We start from the raw sequence: 24927 nt of genomic DNA on the forward strand, positions 1-24927 counted from the left end.
GGGAAGGAGGAGCACCTTTTACCTCTGTCTCCAAACTAGCGCTCCTTCCCTACTCCATTCATTTCCAAGTCTCGGTGAGGTGGGTGCCCTGTCACCCCCAGACCTGATCCCAGCATCCCTGCCAAGAGCCCAGTTCTGGGGCACAAAGGAGCAAGGAGGGCACTGGCTGCTGGTCTAGGACCACCGCCCTAAAGTAGACAGGCTGCTCAGTCACCCCAGTAAAGCCCATGGCCTCACACTGCCCCGGCACTGCCAGGAGCCAGGCCATTTCCTGAGGGTGGCCACAGGCAGACGTGGTCACAGGGCTGGCTGGAAAAGAGGCTGGATCCTGCTTTGCAGGCTCAAGGCCCCCGGGGCCAGGAGTTCAAGGTCCCAGGGGAGGGCAGCCTCTTTCGCTGCAGCTTCCCGTCGCTTCCATCCGTGCGCGCTGGGCTTGGGGCAGCACACAGCGCCCCATCGTGCCTCAGTTTACCCCAATGCCTGAAAAACACCTCCCGCCCGACGGAGGCATAACTGGCCACTTCGCCCTGACGGCCCAGCCCACGCAGGCGACGGACGGGGTACCGGGCAAGCGGATGGCCGCACGGGCCCCCTCCCCCGACCCGTCTCTCCCGTCGCGGATAGCGGCAGGAATACCGCGAGAGTTCGCCCCCTCCCCCCCACAGTAAAACTGTCAAAGGTGGGAGGGGCGGGAGCGCGCATGTGCGCAGCGCGGCGCGCAGCCTGCGCCGCCCGGACCCCGCGCCCCGCGCCCCGGCCCGGCCCGGCCCCGGCCTCTGCCCGGCCCCGGCCCGCTGGGCGCCGCAGGTAAGCGCCCGGCCGCGCTCCCGGCCGCGACCCCGGGCGGCCCCCGCGCCGGCCGCGCCCTCGACCCTGACCCCGCGCGCGGGTCGGGGGGCCGGACCCGGAGCCCCCGCCCGCCGGCCCCGCCGCGCCCGGACCCCCGCGCCGCGCCCCGCGCCCCGCGCCGGCGTCGCGTCCCTGCCTCCTTCTTCTCCAGAAAAAGTCGCCATTTTGGTTCACTGCCTTTGGGCCCCCCCCTCCCCAGGCGCCCGGGATCGGCCCTTCCGGGGCCACGCCGGGCCCGCACCCGCCGCAGGTGACAGGTGGGTAGCGAGGCCAGCCCCCAGGTGTGCGTCCCCGGGCCGGCCTCATCCGCGCGCCCGGGCCCAGGCCGGGGTCCCGGGCCGAGCGGCCTGGGCCGCGGTCCCACCGCCAGCGTCGCCTGCGGTCAGCGCGAGGCGCTCCTATCCCCCCCCTCCAGAGGGTCCCACCTCTGCGATCCTGCTGGCCCCTCTGGGGAGGGGCGAGCCCTTTCTCCTCCTGGTGCGCGAGTCACAGGCCTTGAATGGAAGGGGAGTCTCTGCCTCCTAGGCCAGCCCTGGTCCCGGGGGCTCCCAACTCCGAATTCTTCACCCAAGCTGGAGGAAGGCTGGAAAGGTGGGGCTCAGCAGGTACCCACAGTAGCCTCTGCTGGGGTCAGAAGGGCGCTGGCATGTATCCTTGGAAGTATCAGTGTGAGGGCTCCCAGAGAAGTTTGTTTAGAGCACTCTGGACCCGTACTGACCCCAGGCCCAGGATGTAGGCAGCCCCCTGACCATGGGCAGTGACTGTCCCGATCTCTGATCTCAGTCCGCCCAGATGGCCTCTGGACCTCCTAGGCACGGCAGATCCCTCCTTTTCTCTCTGTTAGAAGTTAGGAGACTTCCCTGGCGGTCCCGTGGTTAAGACGCCACGGTTCCACTGCAGGGGGCACTGGTTCAGTCCCTGGTCCAGGAATGAAGATACCACATGCTGTGTGGCGCAGCCTTAAAAAAAAAAAAAAAAAGTTAGAAACCATCAGGGGAGGGGTAACCTGCCCACATTCCGCTCCCCTCTTCTTCTGTGGCCTTAAGCGTCCCTGTGGGAGGACCTAAAAGGGCTGAACTCAGAGTCGCCCCAGCTCTCAGAGCCTGGGGTCCCCCAGCAGAATGGGCCCACTGAAGCCCAGCCTCAGTCGGCGGAATGTTCTCTGTGGCCAGGGGCCTGTCGTCTCTGGAGTGGCGCTGGTGTGCCTGTAGGTTGGGGACAGAGTCTCTGGAGGGTGGAGGTGAGGAGGTCAGCCAGGGGGAGAGTGGCCGAGGGATCCAGCATGGGGCATCCGTCTGGTTGGAGGGGCCCCGGCGGGAAACAAAGCAGGGCAGGGGGTCAGGGAGGGTGGCTCAGCTGGCATAGGGACCAGAAGCCGGTGCTGCAGGGTCCTTGGTCTGCTCCCCCTGGAGAGGCTGTGTCCGCAGTTGGGGAGTGGGCTGGGGCCCTCAGTGCCCACCTTGGCCATCTTCCAACTGTGTCCTGAGGAGAAGGATGCGAGGGCACCCACCTGCGCCCCAGAGCGTGGCCTTGGGTCTGGGTGGGGCTGTTGGGGAAGGTGCTTCTAGGTGTGGGGCCAGCACAGCCACGCTGGTGTCATAGTTGGCCCCCGAGGGGTGTCACTGGCCTCCTCCCCTGGGGCACTCCGCCTCTCCTGGAGCCATCCCCAGCTAAGCACCAAGTACCAGGTGCGTGAGAGATGCATGATTCTCTCGCTCTCTGGGATTGTGTGTCTGGAGGCAGGGAGCCCCCCGGAGCTGGTGAAGGCTTCAGGACAGGGCGAGATTCTTCCACGCTGATAGGGTTTTCTGGGTCATCCAGGGAGACTTTGGCTGAGCAGCCCCTCCCCTAAACTGGAACTGCCCCCCGCCCCCGCCCATCCACCCCTTCATCTGCTTTCCCTTGTGGCCAAAGACACCGGCGGGCAGGCTCCCCTTCCTCAGGCTGGAGAGTGGGCCTGTCTGGGGCAGGGTCGAGAGCGGCCCATTTCAAGTCCCGAGTTGGGCCCAGTGGACCTCACGGGCTGTCCACTTGCTCTGCAGAGATGACCGATCCCTTTTGTGTTGGAGGAGGCCGCCGGCTCCCGGGGTCCAGCAAGAGTGGGCCTGGGAGGGATGGCGGCCGGAATGAGGTCCGACTTCCCATGCTTCACGACCCACCGAAGCTAGGTAAGAGGAGTCGGGGCGAGGTCGACTCCAGGTGGCCACAGGCGCCAGTGCTGGGCGTGGGCCTCCCGGGATGTCCAGCTCCTGAGAGGGAGGAGAGGTCCACCCTGGGTGGGCCACGGCCTCCTGCCCCTCGTGCCTGCAGGGAATGCAGCCTCTGAGCCTTGGTGTGTCGTGTGCTGCAGGGCTGCCGGTAGGCCGGGGTGGGCCGACAGTGCCCAGCCAGGCCCCTCTCTGCTTTGACCCGGGAAGTCCAGCCAGCGACAGAACGGAAGGGAAGAAAAAGGGGCGTCCGAAAGCCGAGAACCAGGCGCTCCGAGACATTCCTGTGAGCTCCCCGAGGGCTGGGTGGGACTCTCACAGGGTCTGCCGGGGAGCCCACTGCCTTGGCAGGCTCGCCTGCTGCGTGTCCAGTGCCGAGCCCTCAGCCCAGATCCACTGGCTGTTCCGTGCGCGAGGGCTTCGAGAGACGGCCTGGGGCCCAGCGGGTCCTGTACGGGGCTCCCACAGGCCTGGGGACAGTGCTGAGTCGGGGGCTGGGCAGCAGAGGCCTGGGTGGCTGCAGGGTCGACAGCCTGGCCTTTCCCACGCCCAGCTCTCCCTGATGAACCAGTGGAAAGATGAGTTCAAGGCGCACTCGAGGGTGAAGTGTCCAAACGCTGGGTGTTGGCTGGAGTTCCCCAGCATCTACGGGCTCAAGTACCACTACCAGCGGTGCCAAGGGGTAAGGGGCTGCGGCCTGGGGAAGGGGAGGCCTGGGGCCCACCCTGCCCTGGCTGTTGGCTTGGGGGTGTCCACGCCTGCCCTCTCCACCCAGGGTGCCATCTCAGAAAGGCTGGCCTTTCCCTGCCCCTTCTGTGAGGCTGCATTCACCTCTAAGACCCAGCTGGAGAAGCATCGGATTTGGAACCACGTGGACCGACCCCTGCCTGCCCCCAGGCCTGGGCCAGTGAGCCGGCCAGTCTCCGTCAGTCGGCCCGTTGGGGTCAGCAAGCCCATTGGAGTAAGCAAACCCGTCACAGTCAGCAAGCCCATCGGCATCAGCAAGCCCGTGCCGGCCAGCCGGCCCGTGCCGGTCACCAAGCCGGTGCCGGCCAGCAGGCCCATGCCGGTCAGCAAGCCAGTGCCGGCCAGCCGGCCCGTGCCGGTCACCAAGGCTGTGCCGGTCACGAGGCCTATACCAGTCACCAGGTCTGTGCCAATTGCCAAGCCAGTAACAGTCAACAAACCAGTGCCGGTCACCAAACCAGTGACCATCAACAAGCCGGTGTCTGTGACAAAGCTTGTGACGGTTACGAAACCCGTGCCAGTTGCGAAGCCGGTGACGGTCAGCAGGCCCATTGTGGTCAGTAAGCCGGTGACGGTCAGCAGGCCCATTGCCATCAGCAGACACACGCCGCCCTGCAAGATGGCGCTGCTGACCAAGTCTGAGAACAGAGCTCCTCGGGCCGCGGGGAGGAGCAGCGGTAAGAAAAGGTATGGGGACTCCTGCTGGGTGGGGTTGGGTGTCCCCGGCTGCAGCTCAGGGGTAACAGGGCCCAGAGCGGGCCCTCCCGCCCCTTACCTCCCTGCTCTCTGCAGGGCCGCAGACGGCCTGGATGCCTGCCCCCTCCCGCCCAAGCAGGCGAGGCCGGAGAACGGCGAGTACGGCCCGTCCACCACAGACCAGAGCTCAGCCTTCCAGCTGAGCACAGACCCCAGCAGCAGCCCCCTTTCTCTGGGCAGCAGAGCCTTGGGGGGCAAGGAGGTGCCGAGGGCCACGGGCCCCGTGTCCCCGCCTGAGGAGGGTGCGGAGCGCACGAAGCACAGTAAGACGAGAGCAGGGGGCGGCAGCAGGGCGGGGGCAGCGGCCAGCCGGCCCGAGCCTCCCAATGGTTATTTGACCAGAGCCTTGTCCTCTGTGTTCTCTCCCCCGAGTCAGGAAGGAAACAGAAGACACCCAAGAAGTTTACGGGTGAGCAGCCCTCCATCTCAGGGACTTTCGGACTCAAAGGTGAGGCCTGGACCAGCCGGGCACCTGTGGGGCCAAGCACACGCGGCGGCCGCGCCCTCAGCCTGCACCTGCCCCTCCCGCGTGCGCGCGTAGGCCTGGCCAAGGCGGAGGACAAAGCCCGTATCCACCGCGCCAAGAAGCAGGAGGGGCCGGTCCCTGAGGAGGTGCGGAAGAGGGGGCCAGCCCCCACCAGCGCTGTCAGCAAGGAGGTGCCGGCCCCCGGGGCCCACCCAGCCCCAGGTGGGAGCTGCCGGGGGCGGGGCACAGGCCGGGTCTTGAGGGTGGGGCGGGTCCCAAGCCGCGGGGACGGGGGCCAAGCATGGACGTCCAGGGCATCTGGGAGCTCCTGCCTGCCCCTGAGGCCCTGGCCCTGCTCCACAGGTGGCCCTGAGGAGCAGTGGCAACGGGCCATCCACGAACGGGGGGAGGCCGTCTGCCCCACCTGCAACGTGGTCACCCGAAAGACCCTCGTGGGGCTCAAGAAGCACATGGAAGTGTGTCAGAAGGTGAGGCTGCCCCCGTGCCTGGGAGGGGAGGCGCCCCGGGGCCGGCCTCTCACACGCGTGCCCGTCTGCAGCTGCAGGATGCGCTCAAGTGCGAGCACTGCCGGAAGCAGTTCAAGTCCAAGGCGGGCCTCAACTACCACACCATGGCGGAGCACAGCGCCAAGGTTTGCCGCTGGTCCGCCCCCACGCCTGCCCGGCTCTCACTGCTGGCCTCCCGCTAGCGGGGCTTCGTGGCGCCCGTGCCTGGCTAGGGACGTCCGCGGCCGCAGCCCCTGGGCAGGGGCGGGGCCCTGTGGTGGCGGGGGCACTGAAGCTGGCCTGCCCCGCAGCCCTGTGACGCCGAGGCCTCGGAGGCGGGCGAGCGCGAGGAGCGGGAGTGGCTGCGGAAGGTGCTGAAGCAGGTGGGGCGGCTGCGCTGCCCCCAGGAGGTCAGTGGGCCGCGCGGGTGCGGGCGCCAGGCGGGATGGGGCCCGCCACTCTCCGGCCACTCACCTGCCCCCGGAACCCCAGGGCTGCGGGGCCGCCTTCTCTAGCCTCATGGGCTACCAGTACCACCAGCGACGCTGCGGGAAGCCGCCCTGCGAGGTGGAGACCCCTTCCTTCCCCTGCACCCACTGCGGCAAGACCTACCGCTCCAAGGCCGGCCACGACTACCACGTGCGCTCGGAGCACGCGGCCCCGGTGAGCGGCCCACAGCCCGGCCTCCTGTCCCTCGGGCACCAGGCAGGCGCACCCGTGTGCTGCCTGCCACGTGTGCTCTGCCTTCCCTCCCGGGGGCCCATGTGCGTCGTGGGTCGGGGGGAGTGAGCCTGGGGTGGGCTCCCGTGTCCCCCGTGCGTTTGCTCATACGTGCTCTCTGTGGCTCATCCGGCCTCCCCCTCCCCACCCCCGCAGCCCCCCGAGGAGCCTGCGGACAAGACCCCCGAGGCTGAGGACCTGTTGGGTGTCGAGCGGACCCCCAGCGGCCGCATCCGCCGCACGTCGGCCCAGGTCGCTGTGTTCCACCTGCAGGAGATCGCGGAGGACGAGCTGGCCCGAGACTGGACCAAGCGGCGCATGAAGGACGACCTGGTACCCGAGACTGCGCGGGTGAGCCCAGCCTCCCAGTCTCTGAGCCTGAGCCCCCGTGACCTGGGAGGGCGTGGTTGAGGGCTTTCTCAGCCCAGCAGGGAGCGTCCGGGTCACCTCCAGCCCAAGCTCCGAGCTCACCCTGGCGCCCGCCCACGTCTGCAGCTCAACTACACGCGGCCCGGCCTTCCTGTGCTGAACCCCCGGCTGCTGGAGGAGTGGAAGAACGAGGTCAAGGAGAAGGGCCACGTCAACTGCCCCAATGATGTGAGCCAGGGAGGCTGGGAAGGCATGGGAACGCTGGGACTCAGGACGGAGGGCCCAGGGCTGGCCTTGGCGGGAGCCCTCCACGTGGCCCCTGAAGGGTCCTCAGACGGAGCCTCACAGGCAGAGGGGCCTTGACCTCAGCCCTAGCGGCCCAGCCTGCCCACACCCCTGGGCAGGGGTGGCTCCTGGGATCAAGTCCCCCCGCTTGCCCCAGATGGGCCCCGGGTCCCCCGGGCTGGGCAAGGGGTGCACACTGGTGGGGGGGCACCTGCCGGAGGGCCCGCCCCCACGGTCGCCTCCTGCCCCCAGTGCTGCGAAGCCATCTACTCCAGCGTGTCCGGCCTCAAGGCCCATCTGGCCAGCTGCAGCAAGGTCAGTGTCCAGGCCCTCCCGGCGGCCAGGCGTGCGTGCTTGGTGCTCCCAGCTGCCCCCCAGGGGTCCGCACACACCGGGTGAGCGCCCCTGCCCCTGTGGGGCCAGGGCCAGCGCAGCCCAGGACGCTCGCCGCCTCCAGCCCCAGCCATCAGTCACTCAGTCTTGGGTGGTTCTGCCTATGGGGGTTCCTCATCTGTGCTGGGACAGCCCGACCTGGGCTTGGGGTAAGGGCCCTTTGCAAAGGGCTGCGACCCTTCCCGGGAGCACCTGCCTCTTCTCACCCTCTCCTTGCTTCCCACCTCCCCTGCAGTGGGGACACCTTGGTGGTCCTGCCACAGAGTGGCCTCGTGGGTCCCCAGAGCACACCTGTCAGGCACCCATCCAGATAAGCCACACAGGTTGGGGTGGTCCTGGCTGCATCTGGGTACTTCTGGTCCTCCAAGGGCCAGTGGTGGGGGCCAACCTCCAGGGGCTGGACTGCCCTGTGCCTTCCAGGGGGACCACCTGGTGGGGAAGTACTGCTGTCTGCTGTGTCCCAAGGAGTTCAGCTCCGAGAGTGGCGTCAAGTACCACATCCTCAAGGCCCACGCGGAGGTGCGTCAGGGACAGGGGCCTGGTGGGAGAGCCCTGCTGGGCCTGCGGCTGGATGCGCTGGCCCCATGGAGGGGCCGGAAAGGGCAGGGGCGTCAGGGTGGCGGCTCTTCACTTGAGCGAGTGGGCGACGTTGAGGAACCTGCTGGTTTCTTTTCAGAGCAGCCTCCAGCTTCCCTAGAGAAGCTTGGGTGTCCCCAGGCCCCGGGTCCCCTGCCGCCTCGCCCTCCGGGGTCCTGGGCCCCAGGGTTTCCATCGCTGCTTCTGTCCCCCAGAACTGGTTCCGCACTTCGGCAGACCCGCCTCCCAGACACAAGGGCCCAGACTCCCTGGTGCCCAGAAAGGAGAAGAGTCCGGCTGGCGGGAAGAAGCGGGGCCGCAAGCCCAAGGAGCGACCCCCTGAGGATCCAGCCCCTGGGACGCCTCCCCACCGGGACGACTGGCCCCCAGGAGGCAGAGACAAGGGGGCCCGGGGCTCTGCTGGCCGGAAGCTGGGAGCCGGCAAGGCGCCCGAGAAGTGAGTTTGCAGCCTGGCAGGTGGGTGGGGCCCGGCCCCCTCTGTCCAGGGTGGGGCTCCAGAGCCTCCTGCCCTCCAGGCCTCCACCCCCCACCCCTGCCTGTTCATCTGTCCAGCGGGGGCGGCCAGCCCTCTCCCCTCCCCGAGGGTGGCCCTGCCCCACGCAGGCTGCCGCAGGGCACCTTGGGCAGGGGCTCCCGGGAGGGCCAGGGCAGCTGCAGAAGTGCAATAGTCTGGAGGGACCTTCGCGGGCCGGCAAGAGGACGGGCTGCAGCCTGGGCTTCGGTGCTGGGGCGGCACGGAGCAGGCAGGTGGCCTCTGGTCCTCGGCGTGTGAGCTCCGCGCCCCATCGGGGGTCCCTGGTGGCCCGTGGTTCTGGGCTGATGAGGGTACCTGAGCAGCCTCACCTCGTGACCCGACACTGGAACCCCAGCACCCCCCAGCTACCTCCCGGGACAGACCCCAAGTCTGACAGCTGCCGTGCTGACCTGCCCGCCCCACCGCACCCCACCCCACCCCCACCCCGCCGTCTTTTGGTTCCTGCACTTCTGCTCTCTACCTCTCCAGGCCCACCCTCCCCTGCGGTGCAGCCCCTGCTGCGCTCGGGCCCTGCCCCACGGGCCCGTGTCCATCGTGGTGGCAGAGGCAGCCCTGCTCCACCGTCCCCAGTCGTGCTCCCCACTCGGGGCCAGGCAGAGGCTCTGCTTCTGCAACTGCAGGGCTGTGGGGCAGGGGCCACGTGAAGTGAGCTCTGGCCTCAGCCTCCAGCTTCGCTAATGCCGCTGGCCTGAGTCGGGTAGCCTGATGGGTTTAGGGATGGGCCAGTCTGGGTTCCGGGGTCACCTGGGGCCCGCGGGCATGAGGGGCAGGGACCTGGGGCCTGGCTCGAGTAGTGACCACTGTGGGAAGCAGCCTCTCTTGCTGGCCTGGGTTGGCCTGTGGCCAAGCTCCCCTGGGAGCCTCCTTCCCCCTTTTTTAGCTGCTCCTTCGTTTCTGGTTGTGTGGCCTTTTGATGTGAGAGCCGAAGGCCCCAGGGGGAGCTTGGCCAAGGTCATAGTAGGTTGGTGGCAGCTCCAGGGCTCTGTCTCGGCTCTCTTTGGTGCCCTGAGGGCAGCGAGGTCTGTAGGTTGGGTCAGGTGGAGTCCAGGGCTCCCTGAGGATGCAGCCACGTGGTTTCTGACCTCCTGCCTGGGCCCCACCTTCCAACCATGGCGTCGCTGGGACAGGGAGGATGCTCAGAGCTGCTGGGTTCGGATGGAGGCTCTTTTCCACTGGGGGGTGGGGGAGGGCTGAGGGCTCGGCCTTGCCGACCCCGGACGATGTGAATCTTGATGTTTGCCCGTGTGCGTGTGTCTCCTGGGTGTAGTGGATGCCAGTCTTGTTGCTGTGACAAGTAACAAACCTTTTTTTTAATTCTGTTTTTTATATGAAAACTCACAACAATCTGACATTTTGGTGCTAAGGGTTTCCTGGTGCCGACGGTGGATCTGGGGGCTGGGCTGGGGTCCCCCTCCTGCTCAGGGAGGCGGTGCTGACTGGGCACCCCTCTGCCCCCCAGCTCCTGTCCTCCTCCAGTCCCTGGAGAAGAGGGGCTCCAATCTGGGCTCAGCTCTCCTCACCCCGCACTAGGGAGACAGTTTCCAGGAGGGCTTTGGGGCCGAGGCACCATGCTGCCCGTCTCCGGCTTCTTCCTTCAGCCAGAGTGCTCTGACCCCGGGCAGTCCTGGCCTGATGTGCTAGGGAGGGGGTGCGGAGACACGGACTCCCCCCCACTCACACGCACCTGATCTGATCAGGGGGCAGAGGCCTGGGCAGGTGCAGGTAATCCAGCGTCAAAGGCTGAGGCAAGCAGCATGACTTCAGGGCAGGGGGGCTTTCTTTCCTGTGTTCCTGGGTGTCACTGGGGTACAGCTGGTGGAGGTGGAGGTGGGTCGGGCAGCCACTGCAGGGGCAGCTGCCGGGGGGAGGGTGGGGAGCAGGCACTGATGGGAGCCCCACGCGCACTTTGTCCTTGTCACCAATGGTTGGAGGAGGTTGGACCTCAACACCTCTGCTGGGGATAGCTGCCTGCCCCGGCCTCTCAGGTACTTGGCCCTTGGGGAGCGGGGGCTGGTTTTGGCTGGGGGATGCGTTTCATTGTCACCCCCGAAAGTCCACGTGTGGTCCCTGGCGTGGGAGCCCCACCAGATATGTGGGAAGAGGTGGGGTCCTGGGTAACTTGATGTTTAGCACTTTAACCCCCTTCTTTGTCTTTAAGGTGGGCGTGGGGACTGCGGCCAAAAGTGGCGCTGGGTTGGACCCCTCTCTCTCCCCTCTTCCCTCCCGGCTTCCATGCTCTGGCTGGTGGGTGGCAGCAGCAAGCCGGTCCTCAGAGCCCTCCTCCTACGGTGGCAGAGCCCTGGGTGCCTCAGCAAGATCTGCCCACTTCCCACTCTGGTGGGAGTGCAGCCAGGTAGCCTTGACTGACACCTTCAATGAGAGGGACTGAGCGGCAGACACCCCCCTCCATGTGGTGGGTGTGGACCCTGCCTGAGACCCCAAACCCAGGGCACAGTGTCAGGTCCCTTTCTGAAGATCTACCTCTGGCCCAGCCCACCCCCCTTGCCCTGAGAACAGGAGAGGGTCGACTCAAGGGACCGACACGTCACGCGAAAATAGGATGCGCTTTTCTGCTCATGCAAAGGGCAGATGAGTGTCCCCTGGTGTGACTGGTGGCCCTCCCAGTCGTAGGCCCCTCCTGTCCCTCTGGTTTGGAAGGGAAAGAGTGGGTGCACCCTGACCCGTAGAGGGGAGGGCTGTCCCGGTGTGTCCCCCTGGGTGGGCCCCAGGCGGCTGTCCTGGAGGCCTGGGGTTTCAGGGGCAGCCAGCACCTCCCGCCTGGCAGCCACACATCCTGTACTTGGGGTTTCTCGGTTTGGGTGTTTTTCATGCCAGTTCTCCGTAATAAGTGCATTTCGAAAGAGAGGTTCCGGCTATCAACTTGTAACCATATATATACGTATATATTCTATCTACAAAGTGTTTATTTGCAAGATGTTTTGACGGTGAGCTCGGGCCCCGCCCGCCTTGTGACCATCTGTCCCCGGTCCTCGTCCCCGCCCCCCGGCCCCAAGTGGCACGGGGGCGGGCCATCAACTGTATGTATTAAAAATGACTGTATCAAATAAATGTTTATTGATTTTTTTCCAGGGGTTTTGTGCAGCTGAGTTTGTGGTAAAGCGCGGGTGGGGGCCTTCCCCGCACTCGCGCCGCGCGGCCTCGTGGGGCTTCTGGTTTGCGGGGCGCGCGCGTCCTGGTGGGACTTGTAGTCCGCGGGGCGCGCGCAGCCTGATGGGAATTGTAGTCCGGGGGCGCGCTGGCGGGCGCCTGCTGCCGGGCCCCGAACCACAGCTTCCGACAGCCTGCGCGGCCGGCCCCCGAGCCCCGCCCAGCCCGCGGAGGGGCCCCCGAGCTCATGGCTGCGCTCCCGGCCTCAGCTGAAGCCCCCCGCCCGTTGCCGCCGCCCCCAGCGGCTGGAGACGAGCCAGACCGGCTGGAGGGGAAGAGCGAGGACCGGTAGGCGCGGCGCGCCCCTCGCGTCTCGTGGTGGGGGCGGCTCCGGGTGCCGAGCCTGGACCAGCGGAGGGTCCCCGGGGCCTGGCGGTGGCGGGCCCTCGCGGACGGCCGCGGGAAGGGGCCCGTGGGCAGGGACCGCGTGGGGCCTCGGTCTGTCTCGAGCAGACGGGGTGCCGGGCCAGCGAGCACCCGGGCTGGACTGTGCGCCCGCCGGATGCTCCCAGGTGGTCAGTGCGTTCCGGGAGCCGCACGGACTCGGCCTGCCCCACTCGAGGGCCAGAGGTCGTGATGCTGGGCGGCGCGGTGCTCAGTGCCTTCCGACTGCCGGCCAGACGCCGGGGGAGGGGACCCTGGAGGCTCTGGGGGCTTTGCAGGCGGGGAAGTGGTGGGAGCCGCTGTCGCCTGGTTGGGGGGGGGGGCGGCTTCCGCTGTCAGCCTCGGGCTAGGCCCCAGGGGGTGACGGCCAAGCGGCCCTCGGGCGAGGGCTGGCTCCTCACTTCTGGATCTGAACCGTCCCTGGGCCAGGGCCAGCGGCCAAAGGAAACTTTTCCAGCCAGGGGCCTGTTCCTGGGAAGTGCCGCGGCCTGGACTGCTTGGGACTGTCTGGGTGCTGCCAGCAGAGCCGCTGGGCGGGCGGGGAGAGGGGTCGCAGGGGCGAGATGCCGGCAGGAAGAGGCTCCCTGGGCCTGGAGGAGCATCTTGTGTTCCTCTAGGCTCACCCCCTCCTGGGGAGCAGTGACTCCGAGCCTGGCTCAGGGTGATAGGGGGGAAGAGGGAAGACCTGAGTCTGTGACATTTGTTAGTTCCAGAGAATCTGATGTAGCCTGAGACCAGATAAGCTCTTGAGAAGAATACTCCCTGCAGACACAGAACGCTGGCAGCAGCCGTCTGGCTCTGCCCCGTGCACAGACCGCGTAGTGGGCATGGGTGCCCCTCACGGGGCTGGGGCGGCAGTGGTCTTCCTCTCTTCGGAGCGTGGTCCTCAGGGGACAGGAGGGGAGCCAGGGCCCATGGGGTGGCCCTGGAGCTGCCTCTGGACGTCACGGGGGAATCGCTCCCGTTACACCTTGCCTTCTCTGCGATGTTCCTCAAGCATGTGCCCTCCCCCTTCCCGCCTCCCCAGCAGTCCCTGCGCGGCCCGAGGGGGCCAGAGCTGGCTCTGGTCAGTGTCCGGGTGTCTGTGCAGATGCCTCCAAACCGAGGCTCTCCCCGCCCGACCACGGCTCTGGCTTCGCCTTCCGCATCACCGTGGCTGCACGATGTGGTCTGGTCCGTCTACCTTGCCGTTGGCTTCTTGTGTGTCTGTCCCTCCGGAAGGTCAGTCCGGTGAGGACGGGGACCTCGGCCTACCTTTGCACTGGACATGCCGGTGGACAAGTGAGCACCTCGCAGCGGTGACAGGGTACCCCCCTCGGGCTGTCCCTTGGTGAGGTCCGGGTGGGCACGGGTCTGGGGGCTGCCGCTGGGCGACTGGAAGGAAGCCTGCTGGACTCGCCTAGAGCAGCGGGGAAGGAGGGGGGTCCCACAGGGGGATTTCCAATGGGTGGGGTGGGGACAGTACAAGTTTCTGGAGCCTGTTGCACCCCTTTAGGGCTGCAGCCCCCCCAGTCCCCCAGTTCTCTCCCTGCTCTGAGAAAGCTGCCCTGATTTCCCTGTCCCTGAGCCAGTCTGGGGCGGCCCCGCCCACCCAGGCCAGGCCCCAGCGGGCCAGCTCCTCCCTCCTGCTTCTGGCTTCATTTGACTCACTCCCCCGGGAAACTTTCCTAAAGCAGGACAGGGCATCAGGGCTCCTCAGCCCCGAGCCTGAGTGCGCCTGAGTGCGCCGGGCAGGGCCGCAGCAGGAGGGAGCAGCTACTGCGGGGCAGGCCTGTTACCCTGAGGCAGCGCCCCGGAGGGGCCCCCTTCAGTGTGTGGACCCCAAGTGAAACTCTTTCTCCCCTGAGCCCCCGCCAGCCGTCTCCACTTTGATGCTGTCAAGCCGACTAGAAAAGCTGGTGTGTGGGCTGGATTAATCACAGGGAGGGGGCCAGGGACCTGGGACGGCAGTGAATACTGCAGCCGCCCACCCGAGGGCCTGCTCTGCCTCCTGCTGCCGGACTGGGGCGTGGCTGTGTCCCCAGCTGAGCTCTGAGCACGGGTGGCCTTGGGGGACGTGCTGGAGCCTTCGTGGAGGGTGGGGGGGCGGGCAGTTATTCTCGGAGGAGGCCTCAGCGGGGTAGAGTTTCAGGTTGTTTATGCCTCTCGGAGGCACCTGGGGGCAGGGGTGCTCAGCTCCGCTCCGCTGCTCGCTGACAGCTTGGCGGCTGAGAGACACCTCCGATTTCCCTGTCCCGCTGGTGGGGTGCGGGGGTGGGCCCTGCCGTCCCCGGCAGCCCGGAGGTCTGGAGCTTTCTCCAGGCCATTCTGGACGAGGGGGGCACGGTGGTCCTCAGCCAGCCCTGGGTGGGCAGTGTGCCAGCCTGAGCACAGGAGGGGCGGTTCACACCCGACGCTGGCCTGAGGCCCGCCTGGCTGTTCTCGGCAGCTCAGTGCTATTAATATCAGGCCAGCGCACAAGCCCAGCCGGGTGATCCTCTTAGGCGGCCGGCGCTGAGTGCACGGGCTCCTGGGGCCTCTCACCTGTTGGCCCCCCGCCTCCCAGGGGACAGCCTCTGCCCGCCAGGGCCTGGACCCCACTTCAGCCTCTCCCCTGCTGTGCTGTTCACCCATGGAGGAGCAGCTCAGGGGGCTGCCAGGGCTCTAAGAGGCAGTGCGGCGGTGCCCTGCACGCACTTGGGATCACCCTGGTGGCCCGGTTTCCCCTGTGTCCTGGCCATGAGCAGCCCCCAGGCTTACCCTGGCATCAGGGTCTCGGGGTGCTGGGCCCTTGGAGCAGAAGGCAGGTGAGTGGCTGGCCTGCTGTCTTCCGGTGAGGCTGCCCATCTTCGCTGCGTCTTGGCCACCCCCAGCCCCGGGTGCCATGTCTAGTGCACATCAGGGCGGAGACGGGCCAGGTGCTCTTGGGACCGGCTGCCGGCTTTGCCTGGGGCTCTCAGTTACCAGCCGACGCGTGTCCATGGGGCTCATAACCCTTTGGTGGACTGCCTTTTGTCCTTGTGGTTGGCAGCACCCTGTCCATCCGTGAGCAAGGAGGTGAAGGCTCTCCCATGTCATGGTTTGTCCTATTGTGAAAACGGGGTGAGGCTTGCTCCGAGGGCACAGTGAGTTTGTCCCCGGCTTTGAGAGAGAGCCGGGCTTCTGGAGGAGGCAGTGGAGCTGGACTTGGTTGCAGAACTGGCCTGATGCCATCAGGCCTATTGCAAGCCCTCGGCCGGGTGGATTTCTGGCAAGGTCATCCCTGGCTAACCTTGGGATCTTCCCTGAGGAGGTGTCTGTCCCGGGCTGTCCGCGCCACAGGCCTTGGAAGTCGTCCGTGGTAGTGGCCGTCGTCACCTCAGTAGGACAAGGGTCAGTCGCAGAGAGGGGTGAGGGCTTCTGCTGGAGAGGCCAGGGCACCAGCCTGGGGTGAAAAGCAGGGGGACGACAGCAGCGCCAGCCCAGGCCTCCCATCCCACATCGGCCCCGCGAGGCCGTCTGGCTGTCCGTGAGCGTGCTGGGCGCAAGGGCGGGTTTGCTGGGGCACTGAGGGCCCGCTCCTTTGCAAACCAGGTTTTCTGTGTTGGCTTTTCCTCCCCGGGTAGGAGGCACAGACTGGACATTTTCCTCTGGGGCTGTGCGAAGCTGCCCTCCCCGGCTATATGCTGTCGGTCATCTCCAGGGTCTGTGGGTCGCTCGCGGGGAGGGCGGCTGTGTGTGAGCCCTGGGGGCCCCGTGCCCGCTGTTGGGGGATGAGTGCGTCCAGGGGAACGGCCAGCGCTGCCCTCCGGCTGGGGCTTGAAAACACCGCTGCTTGTGCTCCGTCCGTTTCCTGCTTGGCTGCGCAAGGCATCAAGTGAGCTGTCACTGCCCCGTCATCTGGGTGTCCCACTGTGCTGTTGGCTCCACGGACGAGTAACTGCTACTTCCAGAGGCAACACAGGCAGCCAGTGATTCCCGGGGCTTGCTCGCCACGCCGTCCCAGTGACGGAGGACCGAGGCGGCCCGGTGCTGTCTGTCCCCCGGACGGTGCTGCACGCCTCCTGTCACATCCGATGGCCGGCTTTCCTGCTGCGTAACTTGTGCTGACACGGCCCTCTGTGCCCTCGAGAGCTGCTGGTGTGGCTCGTCACGTGTTAGGCCTGAGCTAATTCCTTCCACCGCTCCCCCCCGCCCCACACATGTGTGCACACAGGCGCCGTCCTCCTGGCTCTTGGCAACGCTGGGTGTGCTGGGAGCACCGCACAGCTGGAGACGCCAGTGTTCCTGGCGGGGGATGCTCGGGCCACCCTGAGCAGGCCAGTTTCACAGCACCCTGTGCCCTGGCCATGACAGCAGAGGCTGTAGCGGTGACAGCGAGCTTCAAGGACAGGTGGCCGTCTCTGTGCTCGAGTCTCACAGGCTCACGCTAGCTTTTACGGCTCGGGGAGCTCTGCCTCGAGGATGCCTTCTGTGTGTGGCTCCTCCTCAGGTTCCCGCCCGCGTCCCGGGCAGCATCCATCCCTGGGGCTCCAGCTGCGGGTGGACACACATTCTGCCGGGGTTGTCCGGTGCACCCCCAGGTTCCCGGTACTTTCTTCCTGCCTAGACGATCGGCTTGCCTTCGGAGTCTCTGGGGCGGGTCTGCCAGCTGACGCTGTGGGCAGTCTCTCTCTCAGGCGGTGGTGGAAGTGCCTTCTTCCTAAGCTGGTCCTGCCCCTGGGGCCACCTTCACACTGAGTCTGCGTCCCAGCCTCTCAGCATAGACTGAGCCGGCATCGGGCAGACGCTGCCTCTCATAGGGCCCTCAGCCGAGCTTCCCCAGCTGTCCCTGAAGGCTTTGAGGCCTTGAGGCCTTGGGCCAGTCATCACTTCCATGCCTTTTAGGGGTATAAAGCTACAGAGAAGTCAGCACAGCCCCGCTCGAGTGGCGTGGCACGGCGAGAGCAGGCACAGATGGCGTCTGCGTCTCCCAGGCGGGTTCCCGCCTTGTGCACAGCCTCTGGGGGCCTCCGCCCTTCAGCAGGGCGCCCCGGGTCTCCCTCCCCGTCCGTCCACACCACTGCCGGCCCATCCCTTTTGTCAGCGGCCTCTGTCTCTGGAGCCCCTCTCCCTGCGTGTCCTGCAGGGTGGCACAAAACTAGAGGGCCGCCCAGAGTGTGTCTGGGGAGAGGACACAGTCCTCGACAGGGTCTTGACTGGCCTTGGCGTGCCCACCTCTCATCTCCTGGGGGAAAGGGGGCCCTCGTGGCCCTGCTGAGGCCCGGTCCATGTGGGAGGAAGAGCTGGGCCCGGTCAGCACTCCCCTTGTGTCCTCCTTTGCCACCTGCCGTCCCTCTGGATTTGTGGACGGTGGCAGTCTGAGGCCCCGGGCCCAGCGGACGGGCTGCAGCCAGGTGTGCTGTGTCCTGCCACGAGCCCGCTCACCTTGGCCATGCCCACGTGCCTGCGTGAAGGCACCGTGTGGACCAGTCACGCCAGGCCCAGCGTGGGGTGGCAGGGGGGGTGGTGGCCCTGGGCCAAGGCAAGCGTGCCCCCGCCCCCCACAGCAGCAGCGGCAGCAGCAACGCGGAGTCCTTGGACAGGCTTCTCCCGCCTGTGGGCGCCGGGCGCTCGCCCCGGAAGCGCACCACCAGCCAGTGCAAGTCCGAGCCGCCCCTGCTGCGCACCAGCAAGCGCACCATCTACACGGCAGGGCGGCCGCCCTGGTACAACGAGCACGGCACCCAGTCCAAGGAGGCCTTCGCCATCGGTGAGCGTGGCTGTGGTGCGTGGCTGGGCCGAGGCCGCCGCCCACCCAGACCCCCGAGTGGGCGGGTCGGGCAGAACCCACCGCCACGCCCCAGCCGGTGTTTCCGTGATCCGCGCTGCGCGGGCCCCTCGGTCCAGGTCAGCCCGGGGTGGAGGCAGCGTTGGGTGGCGGGCACCACTGGGACCCATCTGTGAGGCTGACCTGGGCCGCTCCGCTCAGGGTCTCTCTGACCCTCCGCACAGGCCTGGGGGGAGGCAGTGCTTCTGGGAAGACCACTGTGGCCAGAATGATCATCGAGGCCCTGGACGTGCCCTGGGTGGTCTTGCTGTCCATGGATTCCTTCTACAAGGTAAGGGAGTCCTGCATGAGCAGCTGCCTCCACGAGGTCCATGGCTCCTGCCCTGGCCTGGGGCCTGAGCCCGTGGCTGCTTCTCCTTCCGTTGCTGCTCCTCCCCCCGTAGGTGCTCCTCCCCCTGCAGATGCTCCTCCCCCCGCAGGTGCTCCTCCCCCCGCAGATGCTCCTCCCCCCGCAGGTGCACCTCCCCCCGCAGATGCACCTCCCCCCCGCAGGTGCTCCTCCCCCCGCAGATGCTCCTCCCCCCGCAGGTGCACCTCCCCCCGCAGGTGCTCCTCCCCCCGCAGGTGCACCTCCCCCCGCAGATGCACCTCCCCCCGCAGATGCTCCTCCCCCCCGCAGGTGCTCCTCCCCCCGCAGATGCTCCTCCCCCCGCAGGTGCACCTCCCCCCGCAGGTGCTCCTCCCCCCGCAGGTGCACCTCCCCCCGCAGATGCACCTCCCCCCGCAGGTGCTCCTCCCCCCGCAGGTGCACCTCCCCCCGCAGGTGCTCCTCACCCCGCAGGTGCTCCTCCCCCCGCAGATGCACCTCCCCCCGCAGGTGCTCCTCCCCCCCGCAGGTGCTCCTCCCCCCCGCAGGTGCTCCTCCCCCCCCCGCAGATGCACCTCCCCCCGCAGGTGCTCCTCCCCCCCCGCAGATGCTCCTCCCCCCGCAGGTGCTCCTCCCCCCGCAGGTGCTCCTCCCCCCGCAGATGTACCTCCTCCCCCCCCCCGCAGATGCTCCTCCCCCCGCAGGTGCTCCTCCCCCCCGCAGATGCTCCTCCCCCCGCAGGTGCTCCTCCCCCCGCAGGTGCACCTCCCCCCGCAGATGCTCCTCCCCCCCCCGCAGATGCTCCTCCCCCCGCAGGTGCTCCTCCCCCCCGCAGATGCTCCTCCCCCCGCAGGTGCTCCTCCCCCCGCAGGTGCACCTCCCCCCGCAGATGCTCCTCCCCCCCCCGCAGATGCTCCTCCCCCCGCAGGTGCTCCTCCCCCCTCCCCCCCGCAGGTGCTCCTCCCCCCCCCCGCAGATGCTCCTCCCCCCGCAGGTGCTCACCAGGCAGCAGCAGGAACAGGCCGCCCACAACAACTTCAACTTCGACCACCCAGATGCCTTTGATTTCGACCTCATCATCTCCACCCTCAAGAAGCTGAAGCAAGGCAAGAGTGTCAAGGTGCCCATCTACGACTTCACCACCCACAGCCGGAAGAAGGACTGGGTAAGGCCCTTGGGCTCAGCCACCACCCACAGCCGGAAGAAGGACTGGGTATATATGCCCTTGGGCCCAGCTGCACGGGGCTGGCGCAGGGGCCTGGGGGCCGCCTCAACACACACGGTTCCTTTGCAGAAGACGCTCTACGGTGCAAACGTCATCATTTTCGAGGGCATCATGGCCTTTGCTGACAAGACACTGCTGGAGGTGAGGACGGGTTCCAGGACGGATGGCCTGGCTCCCTGATCCTCCCGTGGGACTCCCCTTACACTTGCCTGCATCTCTGTCCCGTGCCGTAGCCCCAGAGTTGGGTGAGGAGCGGCCTTGGCTCCTGAATCTCACCCCCCGAGTCAGGGCTTCGGCTGCTCTTCTCTGGGGTCCATGTGGCTGCCGGGGTCAGAGCGATGTTGGTGGGTGTGGGTTCACCTGTGGGTGTGCACGTGTGTATTCTTGCCTGGGAGGGAGCCAGCCTCCTGCATCTGCACTGCTTGTGAGGACATCCTCTCCCCTGGGAGGCTCTGGGCAGCTGCCCCCGGTGTGACCCACTCCGGGCCAGGCCTTGGGAGCCACCTTCCCCGCCCTGCTGGGGCCCGAGGGGGCAGAGCCGGCTACGCCCTTGTCCTTGCTCTTTCGCTGGTCCCGAGTGTGAATGTGCTCAGGCCCCAGGAACCCCACTGCTCGCCACGCACGCACACGCTCAACACTCCACGTGCAATGCACACCCGCCCCCCCACGCAGCCACACCACACGCTCCCCCCGCCCCCGCCCCATCCAGACCCGAACGGTGCCGCGCAGGCCTGGTCTGCGCCTGGGCCCACACGCGGACCAGACGTGTCTGCCAGAGGCCGTCCCCTGGTGCTCACTCTGGTCCTGCTGGTGACAGGGCCTTGGAGCCTCTTGCGTCAGGCCCTCTTCAGCAACTCACTCTCCCCGCCCAGCTCCTGGACATGAAAATCTTTGTGGACACGGACTCTGACATCCGCCTCGTGCGGCGGCTACGCCGTGACATTAGCGAGCGGGGCCGGGACATCGAGGGCGTCATCAAGCAGTACAACAAGTTTGTGAAGCCCGCCTTCGATCAGTACATCCAGCCCACCATGCGCGTGGCGGACATCGTGGTGCCCCGGGGTGAGCCTGCGGCCCACCTGGGGGGGGGGGGAGGGCGGGCGCGGGCGAGGCCGGACCTCACCCTGCCTCCTGTCCCGACCCAGGGAGTGGGAACACGGTGGCCATCGATCTGATAGTGCAGCACGTGCACAGCCAGCTAGAAGAGGTGAGCCGGCGCCCGGGCTCCCGCGGCCCCGCCAGCCCCGCTCCCCACTGCCACCGCCCACGGCCACCTGCCTGGGCGGCGCCCACGTTTACCGCCCCGTCGTGTGCCGGCCAGAGGCAGCTGGGCTCCCTGAGATACCCCTGGGCTCCACGGAGTATCTCCAGCGCCCCCAGCCTGAGCTGGGCCTCGCACGGAAGGGTGCGCTCCTATCCCTCCAAACCCTTTTGGGCCACCGTTGGGTTCTGGTGCTGTCCCACGTCCTGAGCATCCTAGGAGGTCACACACCCCGGGCCGGCCGAGGGCACCGCCCACCCCTCGGTCAGGCTTCACGATGGGGTGCTCGGGGCCTGCGGAACAGAGCCCCAAGGGTCCTGGCTCTGACAGCCCAGCCCAGAGGTGCCCACGCCAGAGGCCACAGGGAGCTGGCCCCCTCCCATGGCAGGCAGCCCCCCGGGACCCTCCCGCTATGGGGCTGCGGTGTGTCCGTTCCCGGGTGGGGGTGGCCTGGCTGGCTGAGGCACACGGTGGCGACAGGCCGTGCCGTCCGGTGACTTTGAGGTGAGCAGTGCTGCTATCACTGATGCCCCACCCCATTCCCTTGTGTCTCCCTGTGTCGCTGCCGCAGCGTGAGCTCAGTGTCAGGTAAGACTTCCCACACGCGTCTGCACAGACGGAGGCATTTCCAACATCCACAGGGAGCTCGGAGTCTGGGTTGTCACCCAGGCAGGCAGCGAGGTCCCCTCCCACCATGCCCACCCCCTGTGGTGGACCCACCCCCGGCACAGAAGGAGTGGTGTGGTGGCCGCCACACCGCTTCTACCTGCCCTTGCCAGTAGTCAAGGGAGTTAAGGCCCAGAGAGGTTAAGGTGTTTGCCCAAGTTCACGTAGCACCCTGACTCTAGGCTGGCCACACCTCTCTGGAGGCTCTTGCCCGACTTGGGGCTGGTTGTGTGGGGTTGGACCCGAGGGCACAGCTGTCCTGAGCCAGCACCGCTGTGCCCCAGGGCAGTGGCCACAGGCCTGTCCTTCAGCAGCCAGAGAGCCTGGGTCTGCAGCTTCTCTGCTTGAGCTGAGGGGCGGGTCTTTACTCCCCGAAGCGGTGCTGAGGCACCCCACCCCCCGCATCCCGGCACCCCGGCCCACCCTGGCCCTGGAGCCGAGGCACAGAGAGCCAGGAGGAGCCCCCAGGAGTCCTGGGCCGTGTGTCCTTCCTGCCCACGAGAGGGATGGGGCACCTGTCCCCACGCAGTGGTCGGCGGAGCTGGGAAGCACCAGACCGAGCCTCCAGCTCGAGCTGCATTGGAAATGCCTCCAGGCCCGGGCGCCGGCCTCCAGCTTCCTGCCCGCGCATGAGTCTCCGCTTGCCTCTCACCCGGCCCGGGGCACCTGCGGGTCTGGCCACGTCATGTCCTCCTGGAAGCCTTGTTTCCGAGAAATAAAAGTTTCCAGGAAGCGTGGCTGTGGTGGGTGGGAGGGAGGGGCCCGCAGGGCCGAATGCAGTGGACTCTCGGGTGCTCGCGGGCCCGGGGGCGCGGGCTGCAGGGTCTCCCTGCCGCCAACCCCGCCTCCTGCTCTTCCCTTCCCCAGGCCAGCCGGTGGCCACGGAGACCACCGTGCTCCCCGCTAAGTGGTCTTTTCTCTCTCTTCTTTTCCTCTTCTTTGTAAACCCTGGGGTCTCCTGCCCTGTTCCCTCCCTGACCTACTCTTCGCCTCTTCACGTGGTGGGCAGAGGAAGCTGCGCTGGGATCTGTGAGGACAGAGTGCTCTGGCCGTGGTGCTGCCTGCGCGCGGTGTGCCCGGCGCTCTGCAGGCTCCGCCCCTCCCCTCCCGCCCCGCCCCGCCCTCCTCTCCCTCTCCTCCCGCCCCTCTCCTCCCCGCCCCCCCACTCCGCCTCCTCCTCCCCGCCCCCCCACCCCGCTCCAGGCTGGGGCAGCAGGGGCTGTGCGAAGCCAGCTCTGCCCGCCTCTCCTGAGGGGGCCGCACATCACCTGGGGGGAAGCCTTAGGCGGGGCTTGGCCCCAAAGCTCAGCTGTTTACCCAGGGAGAGGTGTCCTGAGGTTGGGGTCCAGATGCCCGGCTTGGGGGCTAAGATTCATCTGCACGTGTGAGGCCTCGCCCTCCCACTGCCAGGTCCTGAACGGGGAGGGGACCTGGAGCGGGAAGGGAGGCTCGCACCGCAGCCCCTGCTTCCTGCCTAACGGTCAGCTGCTCTGCCTTCCACCGTGTCTCTTAACCACTGCCTGGCTGTTACGGCGGAGGGCATCTCGGGATGGGGCCCTCCCTCCAGATCAGCCACTGGGAGGGTGGCCTCCACCCTGCACACCCACCGTGCCCACCACGACTGCCCCCTATAGTCTGCGGCGGGAGGATGGGGCTCTGCGGGAAGATGCCCCTTCTTGAGTCCCCAGTCGCTTTGTGTCCCCAGGGCCGCGCTGGCCTCAGCGCACCAGTGCCACCCCCTGCCCCGGACGCTGAGCGTCCTCAAGAGCACGCCGCAGGTGCGGGGCATGCACACCATCATCAGGTGAGGCCCGTCCCACTCCCCCGGCCTGGCGGGCGGGCGGGGCCGACCTTCGCTAACCCAGCCGGGCCCGCCGTTGGCAGGGACCGGGAGACCAGCCGCGACGAGTTCATCTTCTACTCTAAGAGGCTGATGCGGCTGCTCATCGAGCACGCACTCTCCTTCCTGCCCTTCCAGGTGCGGGGCGGGGGGAGGGAGGGGGCCGGGGGAGTAGGGGGGAGGGGAGGCGCCTCGCGCTCACGCCCCGCCCCCGCCTCGCGCAGGACTGCGTCGTGCAGACCCCGCAGGGCCAGGACTACTCGGGCAAGTGCTACGCGGGGAAGCAGGTACCAGGGGCCCGACCTGGGCGTCAAGGGACTGGGGCGGCCGGAAGGCGGGGGTCTGGCTAGCTCAGCCTCCCTCGTCCCCCCAGATCACAGGCGTGTCCATCCTGCGGGCCGGTGAGACCATGGAGCCTGCGCTGCGGGCCGTGTGCAAGGACGTGCGCATCGGCACGATCCTCATCCAGACCAACCAGCTCACCGGGGAGCCCGAGGTGGGGGGACGGGGGGTCCGGTGGGGGGAGGGCGGGGCACGGGGAGCCCAGGTGCAGCCTTCGGTTTGGGCCGCCCTGACCCTGTGGCTGCCTGCAGCTCCACTACCTGCGGCTCCCCAAGGACATCAGTGACGACCACGTGATCCTGATGGACTGCACAGTGTCCACTGGCGCGGCGGCCATGATGGCGGTGCGGGTGCTGCTGGTGAGTGGGCGGGAGGGGGGCGGTGGGCGGGGGCGGGCGCTGGGCCCAGCTCACGCCCTCGCCGCGCAGGACCACGACGTGCCCGAGGACAAGATCTTCCTGCTGTCGCTGCTCATGGCGGAGATGGGCGTCCACTCGGTGGCCTATGCCTTCCCGCGCGTGAGAATCATCACCACGGCGGTGGACAAGCGCGTCAACGATCTCTTCCGCATCATCCCCGGCATAGGTGAGGCTGTCCGGCCCTGTCAGTGACAGCTGGGGGGGCAGGTGGGCCTGAGCCCCCACCACAAGGACCTGCTTCTTCCCCCAGGGAACTTCGGCGACCGCTACTTCGGGACGGACGCCGTCCCCGATGGCAGCGATGAGGAGGAAGGGGGCTCCGCGGGGTAGCCGCCCTCCCCACCCCCAACCCCTCCTGCTTCCCCGGGGGCTTACAGGGTAGAGATGTTAACTTATTTTAATTAAAAAACGTGTTACCGGTGTACCTTGTCTAAACATTTTGTAAAATAAAACTTGAAAATTAAGCTGTGACTGGTTGGCTGGGGTGCGGGAGTGGTGTCCTGCCTGGGCCCTGGGCTTGGGGAGTGGCCCCCAGGGCTGCCCCAGCCCCCAAGCGGCGAGGCCACCGTGGAGAGAGAGGGACTGAGGAGCCTGGCCTCCGCTGGGTCCTGGTTGGGCCCCCGCCTTCCTCGCAGCAGGACAGGGGCTTCTGGTCTTGCGCTTGGCTTTTCTCACCGTCCAGGGTCAGTGCAGATTTAGGAGAGGACAGAGCTGGGCCTGCAGCTCCTGGCCCTGCTAGACTGGCCCCTTGGTGGCCACCTGGCCTGGGCCTGGGGCTCTGGGTCTTACAAGATGTCAACAGCCTCCACAGCCACTTCCCTCCCGCAGCACGTGTTTGTCCGCGGCGGGGGCGGGGCGGAAACGGGTGTGGGCGGGGCTGGAGGAGGGACTGAGGAACCGGCCCTGGCCTCGCAGGAACCCCGCTTGCAGGGGATGTGGCCGGCGCCTCACTGAGCCGGCCACACCGCTCAGGGTCAGAAACCACATCCCGCCCTGCCTTCGCCGCTCCCGGGCAAGGGCACCGGCGAGGGTGCTGCCTGCCTGGCCCCACAGCCTGATGCCGATTGATTCGCGGCTGCTGCGCGTGAGCTCTCAGA

The 24927-nt window shown here is 67.4% G+C and overlaps 1 protein-coding gene across 14 annotated transcripts; it reads left to right on the forward strand.

Moving 5' to 3' along the window:
* Positions 1 to 753: 753 nt before the first annotated feature.
* Positions 754 to 24294, forward strand: LOC116740006 (uridine-cytidine kinase-like 1). Of its 14 annotated transcripts, none has more exons than XM_032605064.1 (29): positions 754 to 807; positions 2892 to 3017; positions 3200 to 3342; positions 3610 to 4490; positions 4596 to 4822; positions 4936 to 5247; positions 5389 to 5513; positions 5585 to 5677; positions 5843 to 5941; positions 6024 to 6194; positions 6408 to 6602; positions 6747 to 6848; positions 7158 to 7220; positions 7719 to 7817; positions 8090 to 8331; positions 17490 to 17692; positions 17935 to 18041; positions 19072 to 19242; positions 19372 to 19443; positions 20175 to 20364; positions 20448 to 20509; positions 21135 to 21151; positions 22935 to 23033; positions 23114 to 23207; positions 23294 to 23356; positions 23443 to 23565; positions 23663 to 23770; positions 23840 to 23996; positions 24081 to 24294. In XM_032605064.1, exons 2-29 carry the CDS (start codon positions 2894 to 2896, stop codon positions 24158 to 24160), a joined length of 4422 nt encoding a protein of 1473 aa, XP_032460955.1. In that variant the 5' UTR covers positions 754 to 807; positions 2892 to 2893; the 3' UTR covers positions 24161 to 24294. The 14 variants fall into 14 exon arrangements, 13 of the variants coding, with proteins under 13 accessions (XP_032460955.1, XP_032460956.1, XP_032460961.1 ...); XM_032605065.1 differs by lacking the exon at positions 754 to 807 and adding an exon at positions 1059 to 1106; XM_032605067.1 differs by lacking the exon at positions 754 to 807 and having other exon boundaries at positions 1137 to 3017; positions 4936 to 5007; positions 5101 to 5247.
* The last annotated feature ends 633 nt before the right edge of the window (positions 24295 to 24927 follow it).

Source organism: Phocoena sinus, chromosome 15 (assembly GCF_008692025.1).
Source record: "Phocoena sinus isolate mPhoSin1 chromosome 15, mPhoSin1.pri, whole genome shotgun sequence".
Taxonomy (NCBI): domain Eukaryota; kingdom Metazoa; phylum Chordata; class Mammalia; order Artiodactyla; family Phocoenidae; genus Phocoena; species Phocoena sinus.